Source organism: Equus caballus, chromosome 8 (genome assembly GCF_041296265.1).
Source record: "Equus caballus isolate H_3958 breed thoroughbred chromosome 8, TB-T2T, whole genome shotgun sequence".
Taxonomy (NCBI): Eukaryota; Metazoa; Chordata; class Mammalia; order Perissodactyla; family Equidae; genus Equus; species Equus caballus.
The window spans coordinates 23,445,460-23,466,514 of NC_091691.1; the positions used below are offsets into that span (position 1 = coordinate 23,445,460).

At 53.6% G+C, this 21,055-nt stretch overlaps 1 protein-coding gene across 1 annotated transcript in view; it reads right to left on the reverse strand.

The window, feature by feature from the left end:
• CCDC63 (coiled-coil domain containing 63) overlaps positions 1-12,788 on the reverse strand; it is a 35,881-nt gene extending 23,093 nt beyond the window's left edge. Inside the window, exons 1-4 of the mRNA XM_023647156.2 lie at positions 12,550-12,788; positions 8,623-8,720; positions 8,061-8,230; positions 5,266-5,455 (exon numbers count right to left, since the gene is read on the reverse strand). Coding sequence (XP_023502924.1) covers positions 5,266-5,455; positions 8,061-8,230; positions 8,623-8,631 — 369 coding nt within the window. The 5' untranslated portion in view covers positions 8,632-8,720; positions 12,550-12,788. The remainder of the gene's footprint in view (positions 1-5,265; positions 5,456-8,060; positions 8,231-8,622; positions 8,721-12,549) is intronic.
• Positions 12,789-21,055: the final 8,267 nt, after the last annotated feature.

Below are 21,055 nucleotides of genomic sequence, written 5' to 3' on the forward strand. Positions count from 1 at the left end.
CATATATAGAACACTGCATCCAAAAACAGCAGAACACACATTCTTCTCAAGTGCACAGGGAACATTCTCAGGGATAGACCACATGTTGGGAAACAAGGCAAGCCTCAATAAATGCAAGAAGATTGAAATCATATCAAGCATCTTTTCTGACTAGAATACTATGAAACTAGAAATCAACTACAAGAAAGACGCTGGGAAAGTGACAAATATGTGGAGACTAAACAACATGCTACTGAACAACCACTGGATCAATGACAAAATTAAAGGAGAAATCGAAAAATATCTGGAGACAAATGAAAATGAAAATACACCACACCAACTCATACGGGATGCAGCAAAAGTGGTCCTAAGAGGGAAATTCATAGCAATACAGGCCCACCTCAACAAACAAGAAAAATCTCAGATAAGCAATCTTAAACTACACCTAACAGAATTAGAAAAAGAAGAACAAAGCCCAAAGTCAGCAGAAGGAGGGAATAATAAAAATTAAAGCAGAAATAAGTGAAATAGAAACTAAAAAAAAAAAAAAAAACAGTAGAAAGGATCAATGAAACTAAGGACTGGTTCTTTGAGAAGATAAACAAAATTGACAAACCCTTAGCCAGAGTCTCTAAGAAAAAGAGAAGGAAGCCTCAAATAAGTAAAATTAGAAATGTAAGAGGAGAAATTACCACAGATACCACAGAAATACAAACGATTATAAGAGAATATTATGAAAATAGATGCCAACAAACTGGACAACCTAGAAGAAATGGATAAATTCTTAGACTCATAGAACCTCTCAAAACTGAAACAAGAAGAATCTGAATAGACCAATCACAAGTAAAGAGATTGAAACAGTAATCAAAAACCTCCCAAAAAATAAAAGTCCAGGACCAGACAGCTTCTCTGCAGAATTCTACCAAACATTCAAGGAAGATTTAATACCTATCCTTCTCAAACTATTCCAAAAAATTGAAGAAGACGGAACACTTCCTGACTTATTCTATGAGGCCAACATCACCCTGATCCCAAAGCCAGACAAGGACAACACAAGCAAAATTAAATCCCAGTATCAATGATGATCATAGATGCAAAAATCCTCAACAAAATACTAGCAAACTGAATACAGCAATACATTAAAAGGATCACACACCATGATCAAGTGGGATTCATTCCAGGGATGCAGGGATGGTTCAACATCCGTAAATCCATCAACGTGATACACCACATTCACAAAATGAGGAATAAAATCCCCATGATCATCTCAATGGATGCAGAGAAAGCATTTGACAAGATACAGCATCTATTTATGATAAAAACTCTCAATAAAATGGGTGTAGAAGGAAAGTGCCTCAACATAATAAAGGCCATATATGACAAACCCACAGCCAACATCCTACTCACAGGGGAAAAACTGAACGCCATCCCTCTGAGAACAGGAACAAGATGAGGATGTCCACTCTCACCACTCTTATTCAACATAATTCTGGAGGTTTGGGCCAGAACAATTAGGCAAGAAAAAGACATAAAAGAAATCCAAATTGGCAAGGAAGAAGTGAAATTCTCACTGTTTGCAGATGCCATGATTCTACATATAGAAAACCCTAAAGAATCCATCAGAAAACTATTAGAAATAATCAACAACTACAGCAAAGTTGCAGGGTACAAAACCAACTTACAATAATCAGTTGCATTTTGGGGCTGGCCCGGTGGCACAGTGGTTAAGTTTGTGTGCTCTGCTTCGGCGGCCCAGCGTTCACTGATTCGGATCCCAGGCACGAACCCAGGCACTGCTTATCAAGCCATGCTGTGGCAGGCATCCCACATAGAAGGTAGAGGAAGATGGGCACAGATGTGAGCTCAGGGCCAATCTTCCTCATCAAAAAGAGGAGGATTGGTGGCGGATGTTATCTCAGGCTAATCTTCCTCCAAAAATAAATCAGTTGCACTTCTATACTCTAACAATGAACTAACAGAAAGAGAACTCAAGAATACAAACCAGTTTACAATCGTAACAAAAATAATAAAATATCTAGGAATAAATTTAACCAAGGAGGTGAAAGACCTATACAATGAAAACTATAAGACATTATTGAAAAAAATCTAAGAAGACACAAAGAAGGATATTCCACACACATGGATTGGAAGAATAAACATAGTTAAAATGTCCATATTACCCAAAGTAATCTACAGATTCAGTGCAATCCCAATCAGAATCCCAATGACATTCTTCACGGAAATAGAACAAAGAAACCTAAAATTTATATGGAACAATAAAAGACTTTGAATAGCTAAAGCAATCCTGAGAAAAAGAACAAAGCTGGAGGATCACAATCCCTGACTTCAAAACATACTGCAGAGCTATAGCAATCAAAACAGCATGGTACTGGCACAAAAACAGACACCAGATCAACGGAACAGAACTGAAAGCCCAGAAATAAAACCACACATCTATGGACAGCTAATCTTCGACAAAGGAGCCAAGAACATACAATGGAGAAAGGAAAGTCTCTCCAATAAATGGTGTTGGGAAAACTGGACAGCCACGTGTGAAGGAATGAAAGTAGACCATTATCTTACACCATGCACAAAAACTAACTCGAAATGGATTAAAGACTTGAAGGTAAGACCTGAAACCATAAAACTCCTAGAAGAAAAAATAGGCAGTACACTCTTTGACATTGGTCCTAGCAGCATCTTTTCGAATACCATGTCTACTTAGGCAAGGGAAACAAAAGAAAAAATAAACGAATGGGCCTACATCAAACTAAGCTTCTGCAAGGCAAAGGAAACGGAAAGACAACCCAACAACTGGGAGAAAATAGTTGCGAGTCATATATCCAACAAGGGGTTAATCTCCAAAATATATAAAGAACTCATACAACTCAATGACAAAAAAAACAAACAATCTGACAAAAAATGGGCAGAGGACGTGAATAGACATTTTCCGAAGAAGAAACACAGATGGCCAACAGGCACATGGAAGGATGCTCAGCATCACTAATTATTAGGGAAATGCAAACCAAAACGACAATGAGATATCACCTTGTGCCTGTTAGAATGACTATAATTAACCAGAAAAGAAATAAGTGTTGGAGAGGATGTAGAGAAAAGGGAACCCTCATACACTGCTGGTGGGAAGATAAACTGGTGCAGCCACTACAGAAAACAGTATGGAGATTTCTCAAAAAATTAAAAATAGAAATACCATATGACCCAGCTATCCCACTACTGGGTATTTATCCAAAGAACATGAAATCAGCAATTCAGAGAGACTTATGCCCCCGCTGTGTTCACTGCAGCATTATTCACAATAGTCAAGATGTGGGAGCAACCCAAGTGCCCATCGACTGATGATTAGATAAGGAAGATATGGTACATATCTACAATGGAATACTACTCAGCCATAAAAAAGGACAAAATCGTGCCATTTGCAACAACATGGATAGACCTTGAGGGTATGATGTGAAGTGAAATAAGCCAGACAGAGAAGGACAAACACCAGATGATTTCACTCATATGTGGACATTAAACAAACACATGGACAAAGAGAACACACTGAGGCCTGGAGGAGGACCAGGCTTCCAAGCAGAGGGACGGCAGGGCACTCCCGCAGGAGGCAGCAGTGTGTGGGAAGGCCTGGAAGCGAGAGGCAGCGCCTGCATCCACGAAGGGCCAGTGTGGGCAGAACACAGAGGAGGAGGGGGCGGGAGGGCAGGCGGGAGGGGCAGGAGGCGCCGAGGCAGCAGGGCCGCAAACCCCACGGGGGGCCTGGCCTTTGTCACAACGACAGGAAATGACTGACGAGTGAGAAGCAGAGGAAAGATGTAAAGAGATTTCCAGATTCACTCAGTTAGCAAATACTCACTGAGGACCTACTGTGTGCTGGGACTGGGATAGGCACCAGGGCTGGAGGGAGGACGAAACAGACGTCGTCCTTGCCCTGGTGGAGGTGAGGGTTAGGGGGACGGCAGATGACACCGGGAGTGAGGCCCATGTCACACTGTGAGAAGTCTACAAGGGAGCTTCATGAAAGAGGATGACGGGGTGCTGGCGTCATCTATTTGCCCCCAACGTCCACTCTCCACCCTGCTCCACCCGCCTGCTCTGCACCCCAGGAGGCTGACCAGGAGGGAGCCCATGACGGCTCCCTTGCACTGGGGAGCAAAGGGTGAGAAGGGGGCGTATTTATTCCCCGAGGCTTGCTCCTTGTCTCCAGGTTCTAGAATGTTCCCCCTGCCCGCTGTGGCTAACCCTACAGTGCTTCAACATCCCTACTTGGTGCTCACACCCTTGTAAATCGTCCCTTCACAAAACTCTTCTCCAAGTGCCCTACTGAGGATGCTATTTGTCCTGGCCAGGAGCCTGGCTCGTACAAGGTGGATTTACCTCCCACCAGAGCGAGGGCACGGAAAACGTCTCCCCAAGGAAGCTACATTTAGGTTGAGATCAAAAGGACAAGCAGCTGGAGGAGGGGAGCATGTGCAAAGGCCCTGAGGTGAGAAAAGGCGTGGCATAGGTGGAAAACAGTCTTCTGCAGCTGGGGTGAGAAGAGTTAAGGAGGGAATGACATGGGATGAGGCCAGGGGGTAGGCAGGGGCTGGATCACGCAGAGCCTTTCAAGCCATAGTAAGGGACACTGTTATCAATGCTGTCCAGGACGTGTCTCTAGGTCTTTGCCTTCTGGACTCATGCAAGGGCCGTACTTCCCGGACCCTCCTGTGGGTGGATAGAGTTACTACTTGAACATGGCTATGGGTATTTGGGGTATTCACGGGTTTGGTGGACTACTTTGAGCCAATGAATCATGAGCAGAAGGGACCCACGTCATCGGAGCATTCAATGGCCAGTGCGGGACCCTCCAGAACTCTCCTTTCCTCCGCCGTAACACCTGGCAATGTTCAAGACGGTGGCTATCCCGTCAGCCCGGCCCCGGGATGGGATCCTAGAGCTTCTAGCCAATCCGCTAGCGACGTGAAGCACGCACGAGGGAGAAGCCTTATTGTCTCAAACCCCTGAGCTGGGGGGATGTCTGTCATGGCAGCGTGCCCTCACACCTCCTGACTGACGCACTGAGGACGTGGGACGTATTCTAAGTGCACTGGGGAGGCACTGGGACCACAGTGGACGGGGACAGAGCTGGGAGTCTCGGGGCCACGGTGGCAGAGAGAGAGGGCACCGTCACGCGGTGGGTGCGGGGGTGTCGGTCTGGCCAAGGCACCAGGGCCCCGCCCCCAGCCCTCTCCTGCCCCGGCCTGGCTGCGCGTCCGAGAGGGCCCGCACCTTCTCGTCCAGCTCGGCCAGCAGCGCCTTCATGGACTTGATGAGGGCCTCGTAGTCCTCCTTGGTTTGCAGCAGGAAGCGCAGCTCCGTGTAGTTCTTCTCGTTCAGATTCAAGTTCCTCGAGGACTTGACGAGACTCAGAAGCAGCGTGATCTCATCCTGCTCGTCCTGCAGGGTCTTGATTTCCTTGCTGTTGGGAAAGCAGCTCAAGATTAACCCCAACGCCCTGGGTTTGCCTCGATCGCACGCTCCAGGCCCCCCCCCCCCGCCCCGTCCTGGAAGGCGACGCGGAGAGGTGCTTCCCGTCCGAGAGCGAGGGGAACGGCCGGCCTCAGGTCTCCATCCGGGTCCAGGACCCAGGCCGCCCGGCCCGCCTTCTCTAAGAGGGAACCGTCCGCAGCTGGGCCTGTCAAACCCACTCCCGAGCCCCAGCTCTCTCCGCCCGTGGCTCCCTGGTGTCTGTCTGATTTTGCAGACTTTCTTTCCAGCCAATTATCTCTGCTAATGAGAGGCAAACCCATCAGGCAGGATTTTTCAATTTTGTGTCAACACAGAGATGCACGGTAACCTCTAACCTCCACCAGCTTCTCTCCTCGGGGTGCTAATGATTTATTAAATCGGCTGACATCTCTCCTCCTTGTTCTCCCTCTGTCTACTCTGGAGAAGAGACGGGGGTGGAAGAGGGGCGCAGGCAAACAGGGATTCCAAAAAGAGAAAGGAAGGCTCGGAACTGAACAACGGGAAACGGCCCATAGGCTGGGTTTCTGGCAAAATCTGGGCACCTTACACCCGCTGCTCAGTGCCATTTGTGGACCAGCTGCCTCATCATCCTTCGAAAACTTGGGGAAATGCAGGTGCTCAGGCCCCTATGGAATCAGAATCTGCTTTGTAGCAAGACCCTCAAGTCACTCGTATGCACATTAAGGTTTGGAAGCACCACTCTAGAACAGCAAAGAATGTTCTAGAACAGGGGTCTGCAAACCCTTTTCTATAAAGGGCCAAAACGTAAATATCTTAGACTTTGCCGGCCAGACGGTCTCTGTTGCAACCGCTCGTCAAAGCAGCCACAGGCAAGGCATAGATGAATAGGCCTGGCCGTCTTCCAATAAATTCTTATTGATGAAAACAGGCCGCCAGCCGGAGCAGGCCGTGGGCCACGGTTTGCCGAGCCGTGTTCTGAAGCAGCTCTGTCCAACAGAATGTTCTGCAGTGACGGAAATGTCCTCCGTCTGCGCTATCCCATAGCGTCCACCAGGCACGTGTGACTATGGAGCACCTGAAATGCGGCTAGCGCAACTAAAGAATGGAATTTTTTACTTTCCTTATTTTAATTAATTGCGACTACAAACGGCCCTGTGTGGCTAGGGGCCACCGGAGTGCACACCCAGTTTTAGAGCAGCTGGTCTTCTCAACCTGGCAGCCGGGCTCTCCCGTCTCAAGCCCCGCCTGGGAGGGGGTCTTTGCTAAGGGGGAGAGAAAAAAGACAGAACACAACAGCCCACCAGAATTAGGCTCGCAGGGGGGTCGTAGAAGCAAGAGGAAGGTTCCTCCGTCTTGGAGGCAGGGCTGGGACTGCCAGGAGGGGTGAGGCGCCCAAAACGTGAAGGAGCTCTCCATTCTCAGGGTGCTCTAGTGCAGGGGCAGCCCTGGGAGAAAGCACCTCCTCAAACACTGCGCCCCGGGCACCTCACCCGCCTCCCCCCAGTACTGGCCCCATTCAGAGCTGCTTCACTCTGAAGAACTTTCAAAAATCGCCACGCTTCCACCCCCCTGCCCTCCAGCTCCATCACAGTGAAACCAGAGCAAGTGGACTGGGGTAGAGCAGAGTAGGGTGCAGAAGGGTGAGGAAGATTCAAGAAAAGCTGTCAGAGACACATCAGGAAGGAGGCATTTCCTGATGCCCACCACGGGTGAATCAGGGTCACCAGGCACAGGTGTGCAGGTTGTGGACTGCACAGCCCTAGGGAGCACCATCTGCTTGAAAAAACGTCATTGATTTGTTGATTCTTTACAGTTTTCTGGGAGACACTTTGTCGTCTTCTGATAAAATCCCCACGTCGTGATAATGTTTCCAACAGATGGCAGTAGAGGGTCTTGAGAAAGAGCGCCTTTCCCTAACTCACGTGAAGATCCCATATGGACTAGCGGTGGCTCTGAGTGAGCGAGATCCATGGAAAATCTAAAGAATTCCTTTTCCCTATCCTCTGAACGTCACGCATCATCTAACAGGAAAACCATCTTTCTAATGAGGGGTAGTTTCTGCCGGTATAAACATGTGGACGTAGCTAAGGAAGTACGTTCCCCTGGGGGAATCCTGTTCAACGTTTGTTTATTCAACCCGGGGACACCTTTCTGCCGCCCAAAGAAACCAGACGCACCAGAATTTCCAGGGCAACCCAACTTCCAATATCCTATTTTGCAGATCCCATAGGACACATAAGCTTGGAAGCATTTGGGGTCTCCGGGCAGGGAGACTTGCTCTCCTCTGGGAAGTCCCCAGCCCACTGCCAGAAGCACGGGGACAACACGACGGCCACTTTCTGTCCTGGGGCCCAAACCCCGGCCACAGCTGGATGGACCAGGAGAAGACAGCGGACCCAAGAGGAGCCAGCGAGAGTCTCCGCTCCTGGGCCTTGGGATGAGAGTAAGCCCCCACCCCCTGCAGCTGTCCCACGTGGGCCCCCAGACCGCGCTCGGAGGCGGGTCCCGGCCCGGAGGCCCCGCCCCCCAGAAGGCAGGACCCTGACGGTTGGCCGGCCAACCCCGAGCGCCCGGCCCGGGGGAGCCCCGCTCACTGCTGGTCGGAGATCCTGAGCTGCGCGCGGAAGTTGAAGGACTTGCGGCTGCCCACCATCTTGCGGAACTGCTGCCGGAGTTTGCGCAGCTCCGCCTCGGCCAGCTGCTCCCGGGCCTTCTCCGAGGGCTCCTGGGGGGTCTCGGAGCCTTTCCTCTTGAACTTCTTCGACTGCGGGAGACAGGGGCAGGAGCAACGCTTTAGGGAACCAGAGAAGGCCCCATGTCAGCCCGAGGGCGGAGGGCAGCGGGGGTGTCTGGGGCGCGGCTGGAGGTGGAAGACCACTCTTGGGTGATGTCAGCTGCTCATCTGTTACATGGCAAACCCGCCCAAAGTTGCCAGCGTGAAGAGGAGCCTGGCCCTCATTGTTGCATGCGGAAGAGGCGGCCTTGCTGTGTGACCTTGGGCGAGTCACTTAACATCTCTGAGCCTCCGGTCTCTCATCTATAAAATGGGGTGTGCCTACCTTTGTTGTCAGCGTTAGATGAGCTAATATGGGGACAGTGACCAGCACAGTGCCTGACCCACAGCAAGCGCTGGGGGACACGGGAGCTGTTACCTACCAGCGGCATCCTGAAGGAATTGTGCTCCTCCTCTGCTCAGACACCGTCGTACCAGAGAGTCAAAGCCAGTGAGTGCTCCCTTCTCTCTCGGTCACGTCCTGTCCACAGGGGCCAAGGGTAGAGGCCTGTGAGCAGGGGCACCGTCTCTGTCCGGCCCCACAGTCCCTGCTCGCACAGCTCGGCCCAGGAGGGGGACACGCAGATGGCTGCCCCGGTGTGAGAAGACGCTGCCTTTTTTTTTAAAGCAGCATTTGCCTGAAACCTGTTCCCCTCACGATTTATTATTAGGAGCCGGGCAGATGGTTCCGGCGTGTCGGTCACCCTCTGCTCCCTTTGTTCCCACAGAAGAGGGGACAGGTGGCTTCAGGGCAGGGCGTCCCCTGATGGGGCTCCAGCTGTGCCCGGCCCCCTTTGGGGCAGGGGCCGCTGGTACTGAGGCTGTGCTCTGTGTCACAGCGTGAGCCTCGTCCAGCCCTGGGCCTGCAGAGGAGGGGACGACGTGCTCACCCTACAAGCCCTACAGGGCTGGGGGGGTCTGACGCCGGGACCCAGGGGCTGGCTCCCTAAGGAGGAAATCCCAGCTCTGCCGCCCGCCCAGGGGTCCTGCGGGCCGTGCTTGAAAGCATTGGTTGTGTCGATCGTCAGCTCTCAGCAAAAATGCCTCCTTGGCCACTTATTAACTTCGTGAGAGTCAATTCAGTCCTCTGGCCTTGGTTTCCTCACCCAGAAAACGGGAGACATTCTAGAGGCCGCCCTGCAGGCGGCTGAGCCTGGCACGTGGCAGGTGCTGCGTCAGCCGTGGCTGGTGCCATACGGGGTGTTGTAGCGTGAAGTGGGTGTTGTGGGGTGCAGTGGGTGTGGACAAGGCCCGAGGGGTCCACCTTCCTCTGCCTCTTGGAAGATGCCGGGCTTTTCCCGGCCACCCCGCCCCACTCCCTCCTGGTCACCTTTTGCCCCCCTGGGGCTGACCCTGCCCGCCAGCTTCAGGATTGGAACAAATGCCTCTGGATGGGCCCATCACAGTGCCACATCCCTGTCTAATCTGCATAATCCAGCCCCCTGGCCTGGGGGATCAGTCCAGGGATGGGGCCATGACCCTGCTGTCCATGCAGTGTGAACAGGGGCACTGAAGCTTGCACACTTGGGAAGAGAGAGACTGTTTCCTGCTGCATCTGAACCTGGGTGAAGGAGGTCGGGAGTGGCTGGCAGCTGCTGCCACTGCAGGAGCCTGAGAATAAAGCCAACGTGGAGGAGAGAAGACAAAACGGAGAGAGATGGAAGCTTAGGGACATCTGAGCCCCTGGATACAGCCGAGCCTGAAGGTACCTCTGGGTCATGTCCAATTACATGAATCAACATATTCTCCTCAGGTAGTCTGAGATGAGTTTTCTATCACTTGCAACCAAATGAGTTCTCAAGCCCGAAGTACTTAAGATTCATTTAATGCACAAACAAAGCACCTACTCTGTGCTAAACATCGGAGAGAATTCAGTGATAAGTCAGGCTTCAAGGTGCTATAAATCTTGCCTGGGCTAAAATAGTGGAAAAGGCTCCACAGAGGAAGTGACTTTTCATTTTGGTTTTGAAGGATTAATAGGAGTTCACCAAGCAGAGAAGAAAAGGGGGGAAGGAATTCTGGGTAAAGAGAACTGTCTGGGCAAAGGGTGAGAGGGCAGTGAGTAACAGGAGTGTTCCGAGAATGATGTGGTCTCGTGTAGGTGGCAGCACCCACTAGGAAGTGACTGGCAAAGAGGTCTGGAGAAGCCCAGATGTTCCTGAGAAGCAAGGAGGTAATGAGGTCAGCCTGTAAGGGGTCAGTTAATTGCCCCTCCCTGTAGCGTGCTGTCTGGGTGGCTGCCTGGCCAGGACTGACACGTCCCCGCTCCTCCTGAACCCAGGTGGGGCCGTGTGGCGAATTCTCACCAACCCGGTGTGAGCAGAGGGGAGGGGTGGCACTTGCAGGCCACGGCTTTTAGGAAGTGGATGTGACATTCCCATCCTCTCTTCCCCACCTGACATCTGCGGGAGTTGGAGCCACAGATCAACCTACAGAAGAATCACCTGCCGACCACGGGCGTCCTCATGGAACTGTCACAAGAGGAGCAACTGATTTCGGTCGTGTTAAGCCAAGGGCATGTGGGGATATAGTTGTCACAGCCGCTACCATGACTCTAAGAATACCCCGACTTCTTCCTTCCTAACAGGGCTCTGATCTGGTCCCTCCTCAATGTGCCCAGTCCCAGAGGATGAATCCTGATTGGTTCCCACTTCCCTTTGTCAATGATTGGTCTAAGGATGGGTGTGTGAACCAGATCTGACCAGTAAGACACAAAGAGAAGTCTATTCCCATGCCTTTGTGAAAAAAGAGTTTGTTCATGTTCCCCTTTTTTGCTTTTGGGAATTATTGTGAAGCATGATGGCTGGTGCGATGGCAGCCATCCTGTGTCTATGAGGAGAAATAGCACTGTCACTCTGAGGAGAGCAAAGAAGAAAGATGGGAGAAAATTTAGGTCCTTATTGACACTATTTCCCACTGCTCCCTCCTTGGAACTGCCTACCTCTGGGTTTCATGTTAAGTGAAATAATAAGTATTAGTATTGCTTAAGGGACTCTTATCAAGCATTTTGTTCACTGCCGCCTAAAGCATTCCTATTTTACATAATCCACTACCTTGCAAATGATTCTCAAGCTGCTGTGATAGGACAACAGTGGCTGACAACACAGGATGCGATTGTCCTCTCTGAGCCTCAGTCTCCTCATCTGGAGAACGGCCTACCCACCCCGCCCTCAGCATAGAATAACGTATGGGAAGCTGTTCCCCAGTGCCCAGCACACGACAGGGGTGTGACCGTGCGGCGTGCTCGTTGACTGGATTTCCAGGGGTCAGTCTCTCCTGCCCTGGAATTAGCCGTGGTGCTGCGTGTTTTCCCCCAGGATCTGGGGCTCCATCAGCTCCTGCCCTTTTCCCTTTCGCTGATAGACACTCCCACGCACAGAGCCAGGCCCCGGGGACACCGGCTTCTCTCCAGCTTCCAGACGCCAACACAGGCCTTTCCCCTCTGCGCCCTCTGGGCTGGGTCCTCTGTTCCCTGGGAACAGAGTCACCCGCGTTCTCACAGCTGGGCCTCCAGAGAGCCCACAGGCACCCTGACCCCTGGCACATCACTCAGGGGTCTCCAACGCCAGGCCCGCAGGGCAGATGCAACCTGCCTTCCGTTCTGTTTAGCAGGCAGAAGTTTAACATGGGCCGGGCTGCAGGCTCCACTCCTCCCTACTGCCCAACCCTCCTCCCCCCCAGTTTCCACGTTTCCAGTCACTGCCCGGAGCCAGCAGGAATGTGAGTTTGCGTTTTGGGGGAGGAACCTCAAAGCTGCCCACTTGTGGGGAGCAGTGTGCGCCATGGGCAAGGCTGCGAAATGCAGAGGCCCAGGTCAGGGGGCATCGCCGCAGCGCCTCTGGCCCCCGGCCTCCGTCTGTCCCCGCAGCATCTGCGGCCTGGGCGCCGCCAAGCTCTCAGCAAACCCTCAGTGAGCGCGGAGACCGTCTCCACGGCGATGGGAGTCAGCGGGTGGGGGTGGGGGCCGCCCCTCCGGCCGCCGCGCTCTAACCAGCTGCCTCTGAAGGCCAGGCCCGACCCCGGCGGGCTCCGCAGGGCCCCTGGCACCGGCAGCTACTGGATCCTAAATGCCAGGTCTGCGAGAGGAGGCGGCGGGCAAAACGGAGCCAGGGCGCAGAAACACCCACCAATTTAAAAAAAAAACCCTTGGGATCATTATGGGGAAAATGGAAGTCCGTCGGGCTTCCCCGGAGTCCCCTGCCACCCGGTTTATTTCTGTGCGTAAAGCAGGGGTCCGCGGTGTTTTCGGGTCTGGAAGGGCGGCCCCCGCGCCTGCGCCCTCCCCGCCGGGGTCGCGCGGCGAGACTCACCCGGAGCGCGCGCGGGGCCACCCGGACCGCGTGTCCCACGGCGACCGCAGGGCCCCTGGCTGCGCCAGCCCAGCCCGCGCCCGGCGCCCCCGACCCTCGAACGGGAGCCTTTGTGACCCGCACAGACGGGCGTTCTCGCCTGGAAGGACGGGGGCGCAGGGCCCCCAGGTGGGGACCAGAGCAGCCGGCCGGCGGGGCGCCTTTGGGGGCGGGGGCGCGGCGCGCTCCTCGGGGGCCCCGTGCCGGCTGGCCGGACCCTCGCGACGCCCAGTGGCCGCTCGAGTCCGTGGACGCCGCCCGCCCTTCGGGGGCTGGTCCCCTCTCGCCTGCGATCACATCCTCTTCCTCCCGCTCACACGCGCGCGCTTTCGGCCGCCCTGCGGGGCGCAGACCTGGCAGCTCCAACTCGGGGGGACCCAATGCTTCCTGCTCTGCGAGGAAAGAGAAATAATTTAAGCGGCAAGTCACCCTGTGGGGCAATTTGCCCATCGTTTTTCTTGCGGAGCACCCACCCCCACTCCGTGAGCAAGACGCGGGGGACCCCAGTCTGACCCAGGCCGCCTGTGACTCCTGGCGTGAGCGTTTTTCACCGGCCTCACCGAGCTGGGGTGCTTAAAGATAACTATCTTTTCATGCAAATGGCCCTGAAACACAAGCCGACTGCTTCCTCTGGGGGTAAACTCAAGAAGCAGCCACACTGCCCATGGGAAAGGATGGGTGGGGGGAGTATTGGTTTTCTGGGCTAATTTTGATTCTCTGTGATTTCTCCCTCATCTCCTGGCCCCTTGAGTGAACTATAGTTCAGCCACACTAAAATCTTCATTCTCTTATCCCTAAACTCTTGGGACAAGATGTATTTTAAACTTAACCATATTTTTGATTTCAGAAAGGTACACAGGGAAGCATGCTGCCTCTGGTGATGCTGGCAGCCATCTTGTGACCATGAGGGAAGTTAGTGTGACAGCATGTTATATATGGGGTTTGGGCAACATATCAAAATCAAATTCCTTAACATTTCCGCAAGGAAACATTTGAATATAGCATTAATGCCAAGTAAGATAAATAAAGATTATGAGCAGCTTTGTGTCAGGCCTCGAGGATTCGTACAAAGTATTTTGCAGCAAGTGTTACCGTCCTCATTTTACAGATGAGGAAACTGAGGCTTGGAGAAACAGTGACTTGTGTAGTAAGTGGGGGAGCCAGGATTTGAACCCACAGCTGTCTGGCTCCAGAGCCCCAGGCTTTACCACAACCCTGCATGAATCCATAGCTCTGAACCTGAACAGACCTTCTGGAAACCGATAGCTGCCATCTCTCTGGGATTGCAAGGCCCCCCTTGGCCCGCAGCGCCATACATAGCCCAGTGACTCACACATTTCAAGTGTCAACGACTGAAAATGCTGAAGTTCAAGTAGGTTCAGGATTTGTTAAAAATAGGCTCTCCTCGGATGAATTTACTCTCTCTGCCTCCATGGGCACAGAGCTCAGCAGCCCCCGTGCAGAGAAGTACAAGGCTTTCTAAATCGGAACACGCCAAAATCGATTCTGCCGAAGGACCCACGGCTCCATCAGCAGGGCTTGCCGCAGAGCGAGATGCCAGCTTGCCAAAGCGAGGAGCCAGCGGTGAGAAATGTTGGCAACAGCAGAGGCTGCAGAACGGAGGAGGAAATCAGAATCGAGCTGCGGAGAGGCTGGGCGAAGGCATCTGGCCGCAGACCAGGAAGTTGACTGTCCAGGTGACTCTTTGACTAGAAGAATCAGAAACCCACTGGAAATAACTCAAAATGATTTTTTTTTTTTTTTTTTTGCCTCTCCAGCATCTGTTCCCACTTCCTCCTTCCTAGCAAATCTCAGTTTGTTCAGGTCACCATCCCTCCACTCCCTATGTGCCCAGGAGACGTTGACTTTCACACACATCTCCAGGACAGATGACTCTTAGCCGTTCACTGCCATCCCATCCTTCTTGCCAGTGGTTGGACCGGGAACCTAAGTTTAAGCCAATCTGTGCACAGCATTCTACTGGAGACCGCCACTGGTCCAGGAATAGGCACATAACTGACAGTGGCCTAATCAGACAGAAAGGAAGGACTTACAGTCCAGGGTTGGAGGGGAGGTGCTTTTTCTAGCTCCATGAATGGGAATAAGGAAGCATTTGCCCCTGTTGTTACTGGCAGCCCTCTTGTAACCATGAGGGAAGCCAGTGCGAGATGAAAGACAACACATTATGGAGGAAAGAGCCTGGAGAGAATTGCAGAACAATGTAGCTGGAACTCTGATCACACCATGCCTGAAATCCACCTTGGCTCTGTGCTTCTAGTTAAAGGAATTAATACATTTTCTTATTGTTTCAGCCAATCTGGATTGTGATGTCTATTCCTTGCAGCCAAAAGCGTGCTAACTTATGTGAATACTAGGGTTGCTGCATGTAAGCTGGAGACAGACCCCCATGAGGAGCAAGAACCAAGAACTATAGAAAGCTGTCAGAAACCAAAGCAGCTCCCTCTCTGGAGCCACCTGCTCTGTCAATTCGGCCTCTTATTTTTAAAGATGATTTTCTCTGCTCTCCCAGCTTCCCCTCAGCTTGCTGCTTAGGAGTTCCCATTCCGGAGTTCTAAAAAAATCACTGGCCCAATCTCAACTTCCCAGGAAAGAGAATCCAGTTCACTCCGTCTAGATTTGATGTCCTCCAGTGGCCCAATCACGTGGGCCAGGGACCCGTGACCAGGTGGCACAGTAGCCCCTCCACAGGGACTGTGAAAACCGTTCTCGTGAAAGGGGCACAGGCGGGGAGGGCCCGGTGGTGTAACGGAGAAAACGATGGACACGGTGTGAAGATATCCAGGTTCTGGTCCTGGCTCTCCCACTGATTTGCTGTGTGCTCTTAGAAAATCAGTTGACCTCTCTGAGCCTTAATTTCTTCAGACTGCTAGGGCCAAATTGAGTACTTTAAAGCTGAAAAGTTGTGAAATATTTCACCCCACCTATGGCATTCCGAATAAAAACAGTACTAATCCATAAAATAAGAGTCAAGCAGTCAGACAGGATTCTGACTTCTGCCATAATGCTTTTTTTAATGAAATAAATTATTTTAGGAAAAAATACTTTGGGGTGTCCCCACTTTGCTGGGGCCCTTGGTCCTGGCTGCGTTTGTCTTTGGGGGACTCAGCAAAAGGGGGTGCCCTGCTCCATCCCCTGCAGCCCTGGGGAGAGGCCCGGTCTCCACGCTGGTGGCTGTGGTGTCGCCCAGCATTCCCTCCTGCTGTGGCTGATGGATGAGAAGGGAACGCCCCACCCGGGATAGACCAGTCAGGGCTGCTTTCCCAGGAAACGGAATTCGGACACAAAATTCCCTGGGGAAGACTGATTAATAGGTGTGGGTGCCCGAACCAAGACGCGGTGGGAAGTCAAGGATGGGGCGCTGCTGTGACCACAACGGCTGACCCTGCAGGAGGCCCCGCCCTCACATCTTCCTCGTAATAAAATCCTGATTTGTGTCCAGAGTTGAGTGGAGAGCACTGACTCTCACAGAAAGGGAGCCCCTGAGATCTTGGGTCGGCCGGGGACGTGTGAGGGGAAGTCCACGGGGGGGTTGGGGACAGAGGTGCTGGCCAAACGTCCCGTGCACTGAGCCCACGGTGTGAGCTGAGTGCCCGGCCCAGGGGGGCATTCGAGTTCTGTTCCTGCAGGACCCAAGCCCCCCAGAGAATCGGTGGGCTGCCTCATTGCCTTCCAGAAACCCTGGTCTGCCTAAAGCAGCTAGAGAGGATTTTGTCGTTTGCAACCCAGAACCATCGCCAACCAAGTCAGTGGGCATTGTGGACATAACTGTCAGATCCTCCCCGATGGGATCCAGAACTGCCCGCCTCTGCCTCTCTTCCACTGAAGCCAGAATCACCACTTCTAATCGCGGCGGCAGATTTTTTTTCTTTCTTTCTTTTTGAAGACTAGCCCTGAGCTAACATCTGTGCCAATCCTCCTCTCTTTTATATGTGGGACACCCACATAAGCGGTGTGTAGGTCCGCTCCCAGGATCCAAACCAGTGAACCCCGAAGTGGAAGCACGTGAACTTAACCGCTGTGCCACCGGGCCGGCCCCTAAGTGGCAGCCTTCTGAGACAGGAGTAGAAGGTCTCTGTACATCCTTCAGAAAGTAATGTGGCCACAGACAGCAAGACAATAGAAACATTGACACCTTTCAACCCGGGAAACCTCAATCTGGAGATTCACCCTAAGAAAATAAAGGCAAAAAAGAAACAAACCGTAGACACAAAGATGCCCTTTGGAACGTTATCTCTACAGGGGCAAATGGAAATAAGTCAAGATGAAGAAAATAACACGTGGAGTGAGAGAAGGCAGACTGGGAAAAGCTCCTGCTGAGGACGTCACTGACGTCAAGTGCAAGACTGAGGAGCCCGGCCCTGGTCTGTTGGAGGTCAGAGCACAGGTGGTCTGGGGGAGGGGCGTCGGAGTAGGGATGACGGGTGGGGACCCGGCTGCCAGGGTGCCGGGCCCCTTCTGTTTCTTGATCTGCTTACAGGGATAAACTCGTGAAAATTCATCAAACTGATTCCTATCACTTGACAGGTACCCTTTATACATGTGTGTATGTGTCGTACTTCAATAAAACACTCTCTACAGAGATGAACGGGAGAAGGATTTGCTAAGTAAACAGTGGCGTATCTATTAGGTGTGCACGTATTATGCATATACAGAACATTCTGGAGTATTGAAAAGTTGTTATCAAAGTAACCGCATCTCCTGAGCATATGCATGCCACACCGGTGTCATTTTGCCCACCCTGTCCCGATTCATTCTCGGCCCGTCTCTGCCTGCCCCAAGTCCCCAGAAGCAGAGGGTGTGGTCCACCTTGCCCCTGGGCTCCCTCACCTTCTGGCCTCCAGGTGGGTTTCGCTGCCCAGAGGGCCGGCGGGAGGTCAGAAGGTGGAGAGAGGGGATATTCCTTCCAGAGTCCCTCTTTGCGTGGCCATAGTGCCTGGTGGTGGCTGCTGACCCCACAGCTCAGCTTCTGCCCAGACGGCCGTCTCCCTGCTCCTGCCCTCGCTGGGCCTCGGTCACACTGCTTCCGCCCCCGCCCCTTCCCACCCCGACTGCAGTAACAGCGTTCCTCTGTCGCTGGGCTCTCAGTGCCTGAGCTCCCTCTTCTGCTGCCCTGACCCTGCCCACACTCTGAGGGAAGTCCCTTCTTTAAAGTCTCTTGACCCATCTGGTCAGATCCAGTTTTCCTCTGGGGCCCTGACTGTCACGGGCCCTCTGCCGCCGTCCCCTGTGACAAGCAAGTGACCTTCCTGGGTTCGATGCTGCAGGGTCTCTGCCCCCCAGGGAGGATGGGGACCAGCCTGGGAGGAAAGCCAGCATTAATTTCAATTTGGCATCGGGAGCAGTGCCAAATGCTTGCATCCACAGTAGGGAACTGGGCCCTCCCCCCGCCCCGTATGTGCTCTCTTCCTGCCCCTGTCCCGGTCCCACGCCCACCGGGAGGCCGTGTACAGGTGCAGCAGGCTGAGCTGGGAGAGAGCGAGCGGGAAGAGAAGGCTCCGGATGCCGCGACGTCACCCTGACGCCCCGCTCGCTCGGCTGCTCCAGGGGAGGTTGTCCCTGTCAGGCGGGAAATTGAAGCTTCAACGTGGCAGACGCTGCCGTTTGCCTCCCCATATCTGCTCTCTCCTTCCTTCGTTCCTCTTCTTACTTTTATTGGGGATAAGAGCTGACCGACTTTAAACACCCCCCTGTGTTGGAGCTGCCTCCACTTGCTTTCACTGACAGAAGGCCGCAGAAGGGACGCTGCGCCAGCTGCAGGCCCCTGGCGGCCTCCGCGTCTGCCCCGGAAGCCGGACTCCGTGTCGGCTGTCTGATTCCTCTGAGACCCATGCTGGGAGGAGGCCCACGCTGAGGCCACGTGGAGGACACGAAGGCCTGGACACGGGAGTGAAGCTTTCCACGGCCTTCCAGCCTCGTCCCGCTGCCAGCTGCATGCAGTTCAGGGGCTGGCCCCGGCTAGCGCCATGTGGGACGGAAAAGCCACCCCGCTGTAGTCACGTCAACGCGCAGAAGTGTAAGGAAAAATAACTCGCTGTCGTAGCCGCCCGGTTTCGGCATGGTTGGTCCACAGCAGCAGATAACGGAGACCCCGTCCTCCTTGCTGGGACCCTACTGTGCGGGCTTTCCTGCCTGGAGCCGAGGCAGCTTCCTGGGTCTCGATGGGGAGGCATCACCCACATGTGAGCAGACTGCGAGGTCAGACTGAGTCGAACCTCTTTTTGCTTAAGCCTCTGGGAGTCAGTCTGTTCCTGGCTGCTGACACGACAGATGTGCGGGAAGCATCCAGTGAGAGCCTCCTTGGAGGGCGGTATTGAGCAAGCCTTTCTTTTCGGATGCTGACATCTTGGGGCCTTACTGACCCTGGAAGGGACGGCTCCTCCCAAGGTGACTAATTCCTCGAGAGAGAAGACGGCTCGCCTGGGAGCATTCTGGTCACAGGCAGACCGGCGGGCCTGACGCCCACGCCCCTACCGGCCTCCTTTCCCAAGCTCTTCGCTCCCAGCCACTCTCCTCTGCGCTAATGGCCCAGGGCCGGGTACCCGACACCCGGGGACAGCACCTGCACCCCAGAGCCTGCCGGGATTACTCGAATGAGCCCCTGTTGTGCCCTCTCCCTCTGCCTCCTCTCTGCCCCGTGCTCCCGCGCGGCCCCCTGTGGATCATAGAAAATACAGACACGGTCTCTGCCCCAGTTCCTGGCATGGGCTTCTCAGTCCCCCAGGATTTCCTCAGTGAGAGGAGCACCAGGAGCATCTTTTGTTCTAATGTGTGGTCTTTGATCCCAGTTCCTGACACAGAGTTCCTACAAAACCCTTGGCGTTTCCGGGGGAGAGGGGGTATCTTCTGTCCTAATGAGGGGACCCTGGGTGGGCTCCTTTATGGGGGCTGGTCACCAGAAAGACCAAGCCGTGGTTAGACGCTTGGAACTTTCAGCTCCCCCCTCCAGAGAGGGGAGGGGCTGGAGATGGAGTTAATGACCTCCACAGAAGTCCCCAGCGTGTGGCGTTCAAGGGGCCTCCGGGCTGTGAACACGAGGAGGAGCTGCGGGGGCGGGGGGGCGGGGGAGGGGTGGGGTGCTGGGGGTGGGGGGAGCCAGCAGCTGCTCGCCCCTTCCTCAGCACCGCCCCGTGGCAGCTCCTCCACCCGGCTGGCCCCGAGTTACATCCTTGTCAGATAACAAGTGGGAAACACAGGTCAGCGTGTCCCCGAGTTCTGCGAGCTGTTCCAGCAGACCACTGAGCGGGGAGGAGGTCCTGGGACCCTGACTTGTAGCCAAATTTCGGGGAGCCTGGGGGCCTGCTGCTGGGGACTGGCATCTGAAGTGGGGCGGTCTCTGGGACTGAGCCCTTAACCTGTGGGATGTGACGCTGTCTCTGGGTAGACAGTGTCAGAATCGAGTTCGATTGTAGGGCACCCAGCTGGTGTCACAGAGAATGGCTTGGTGGGGGGAACCCCCCACATCTGGCGTCGGAAGTGTTATGAGTGTGAGAGAAAAGAAGAAACACAAGAGGAGAAGCGGGTTCTTCCTAAACAACCGCAGTGTGCTGTGCCTCGTGTTTCCAGGGATCTGAGAGTATACACTTCTTCCTTCATGATGGTCATGTCCCTCGCTGTGTGTCTCACCACACCTGATTAAAACAAATCCTGGGTACACTTAAAATGGGCCCCTAACAAGGTGCCTAGTGCCTGGGGTGTCAGAGGGCATCAGCTGTCACCAATATTGTGCAGAAGGTACCAAAGAGACACAGTTCACACCTCTAAGGGCTCATATTCTTTCTTTCTTTCTTTCTTTTTGGTGAGGAAGATTGGCCCTGAGCTAACATCTCTTGCCAATTCTCCTCTTTTTGCTGAGGAATATTGTCCCTGAGCTGACAGCTGTGCCAATCTTCCTCTATTTTGTATGTGCGTTGCCACCACAGCATGGCTGATGAGTAGTGTAGGTCTACACCTGGGAACCAAACCCAGGCCACTGAAGCGGAGTGCGCCAAACTCAACCACTGGGCCACAGGGCTGGCCCTGAGGGCTTATATTCTAATTGTGGAAGTCAAGTCTGTGGGGGAAAGGCTCACATGGCCAATGCCCCAAGCACAGCCCCGTGTCCTCTGTGCTGAGAGGTGACAGAGCCCTGGGAGAGCTCAGACTTGTGGGATCCTGAGCCCTGGGCTTTCTCTCCACTCCTGGGAATGCTCTTGGAGCCGGGCTGGGGCTGAGCATGGTGCAGGGCAGAGGAGCTGGACGGTGAGAGCCGGCGCGGGGCCAGCTGTGGAAACAGCAGGCAGGGGAGCGGGCTCACGGGCAGGCGCAGTGAGGGTTCCAGCACCGGGCCACCCTGCACAGAACCTGCAAGCTTGAGTGGGAGGTGGGAGTTGCCAGTTAAAGCAGCAGAGCCAGGTGAAATACCTGCTCTTCCTTGTCCCCCCCATCAGGTGTCCAGAATGAGAGCAAG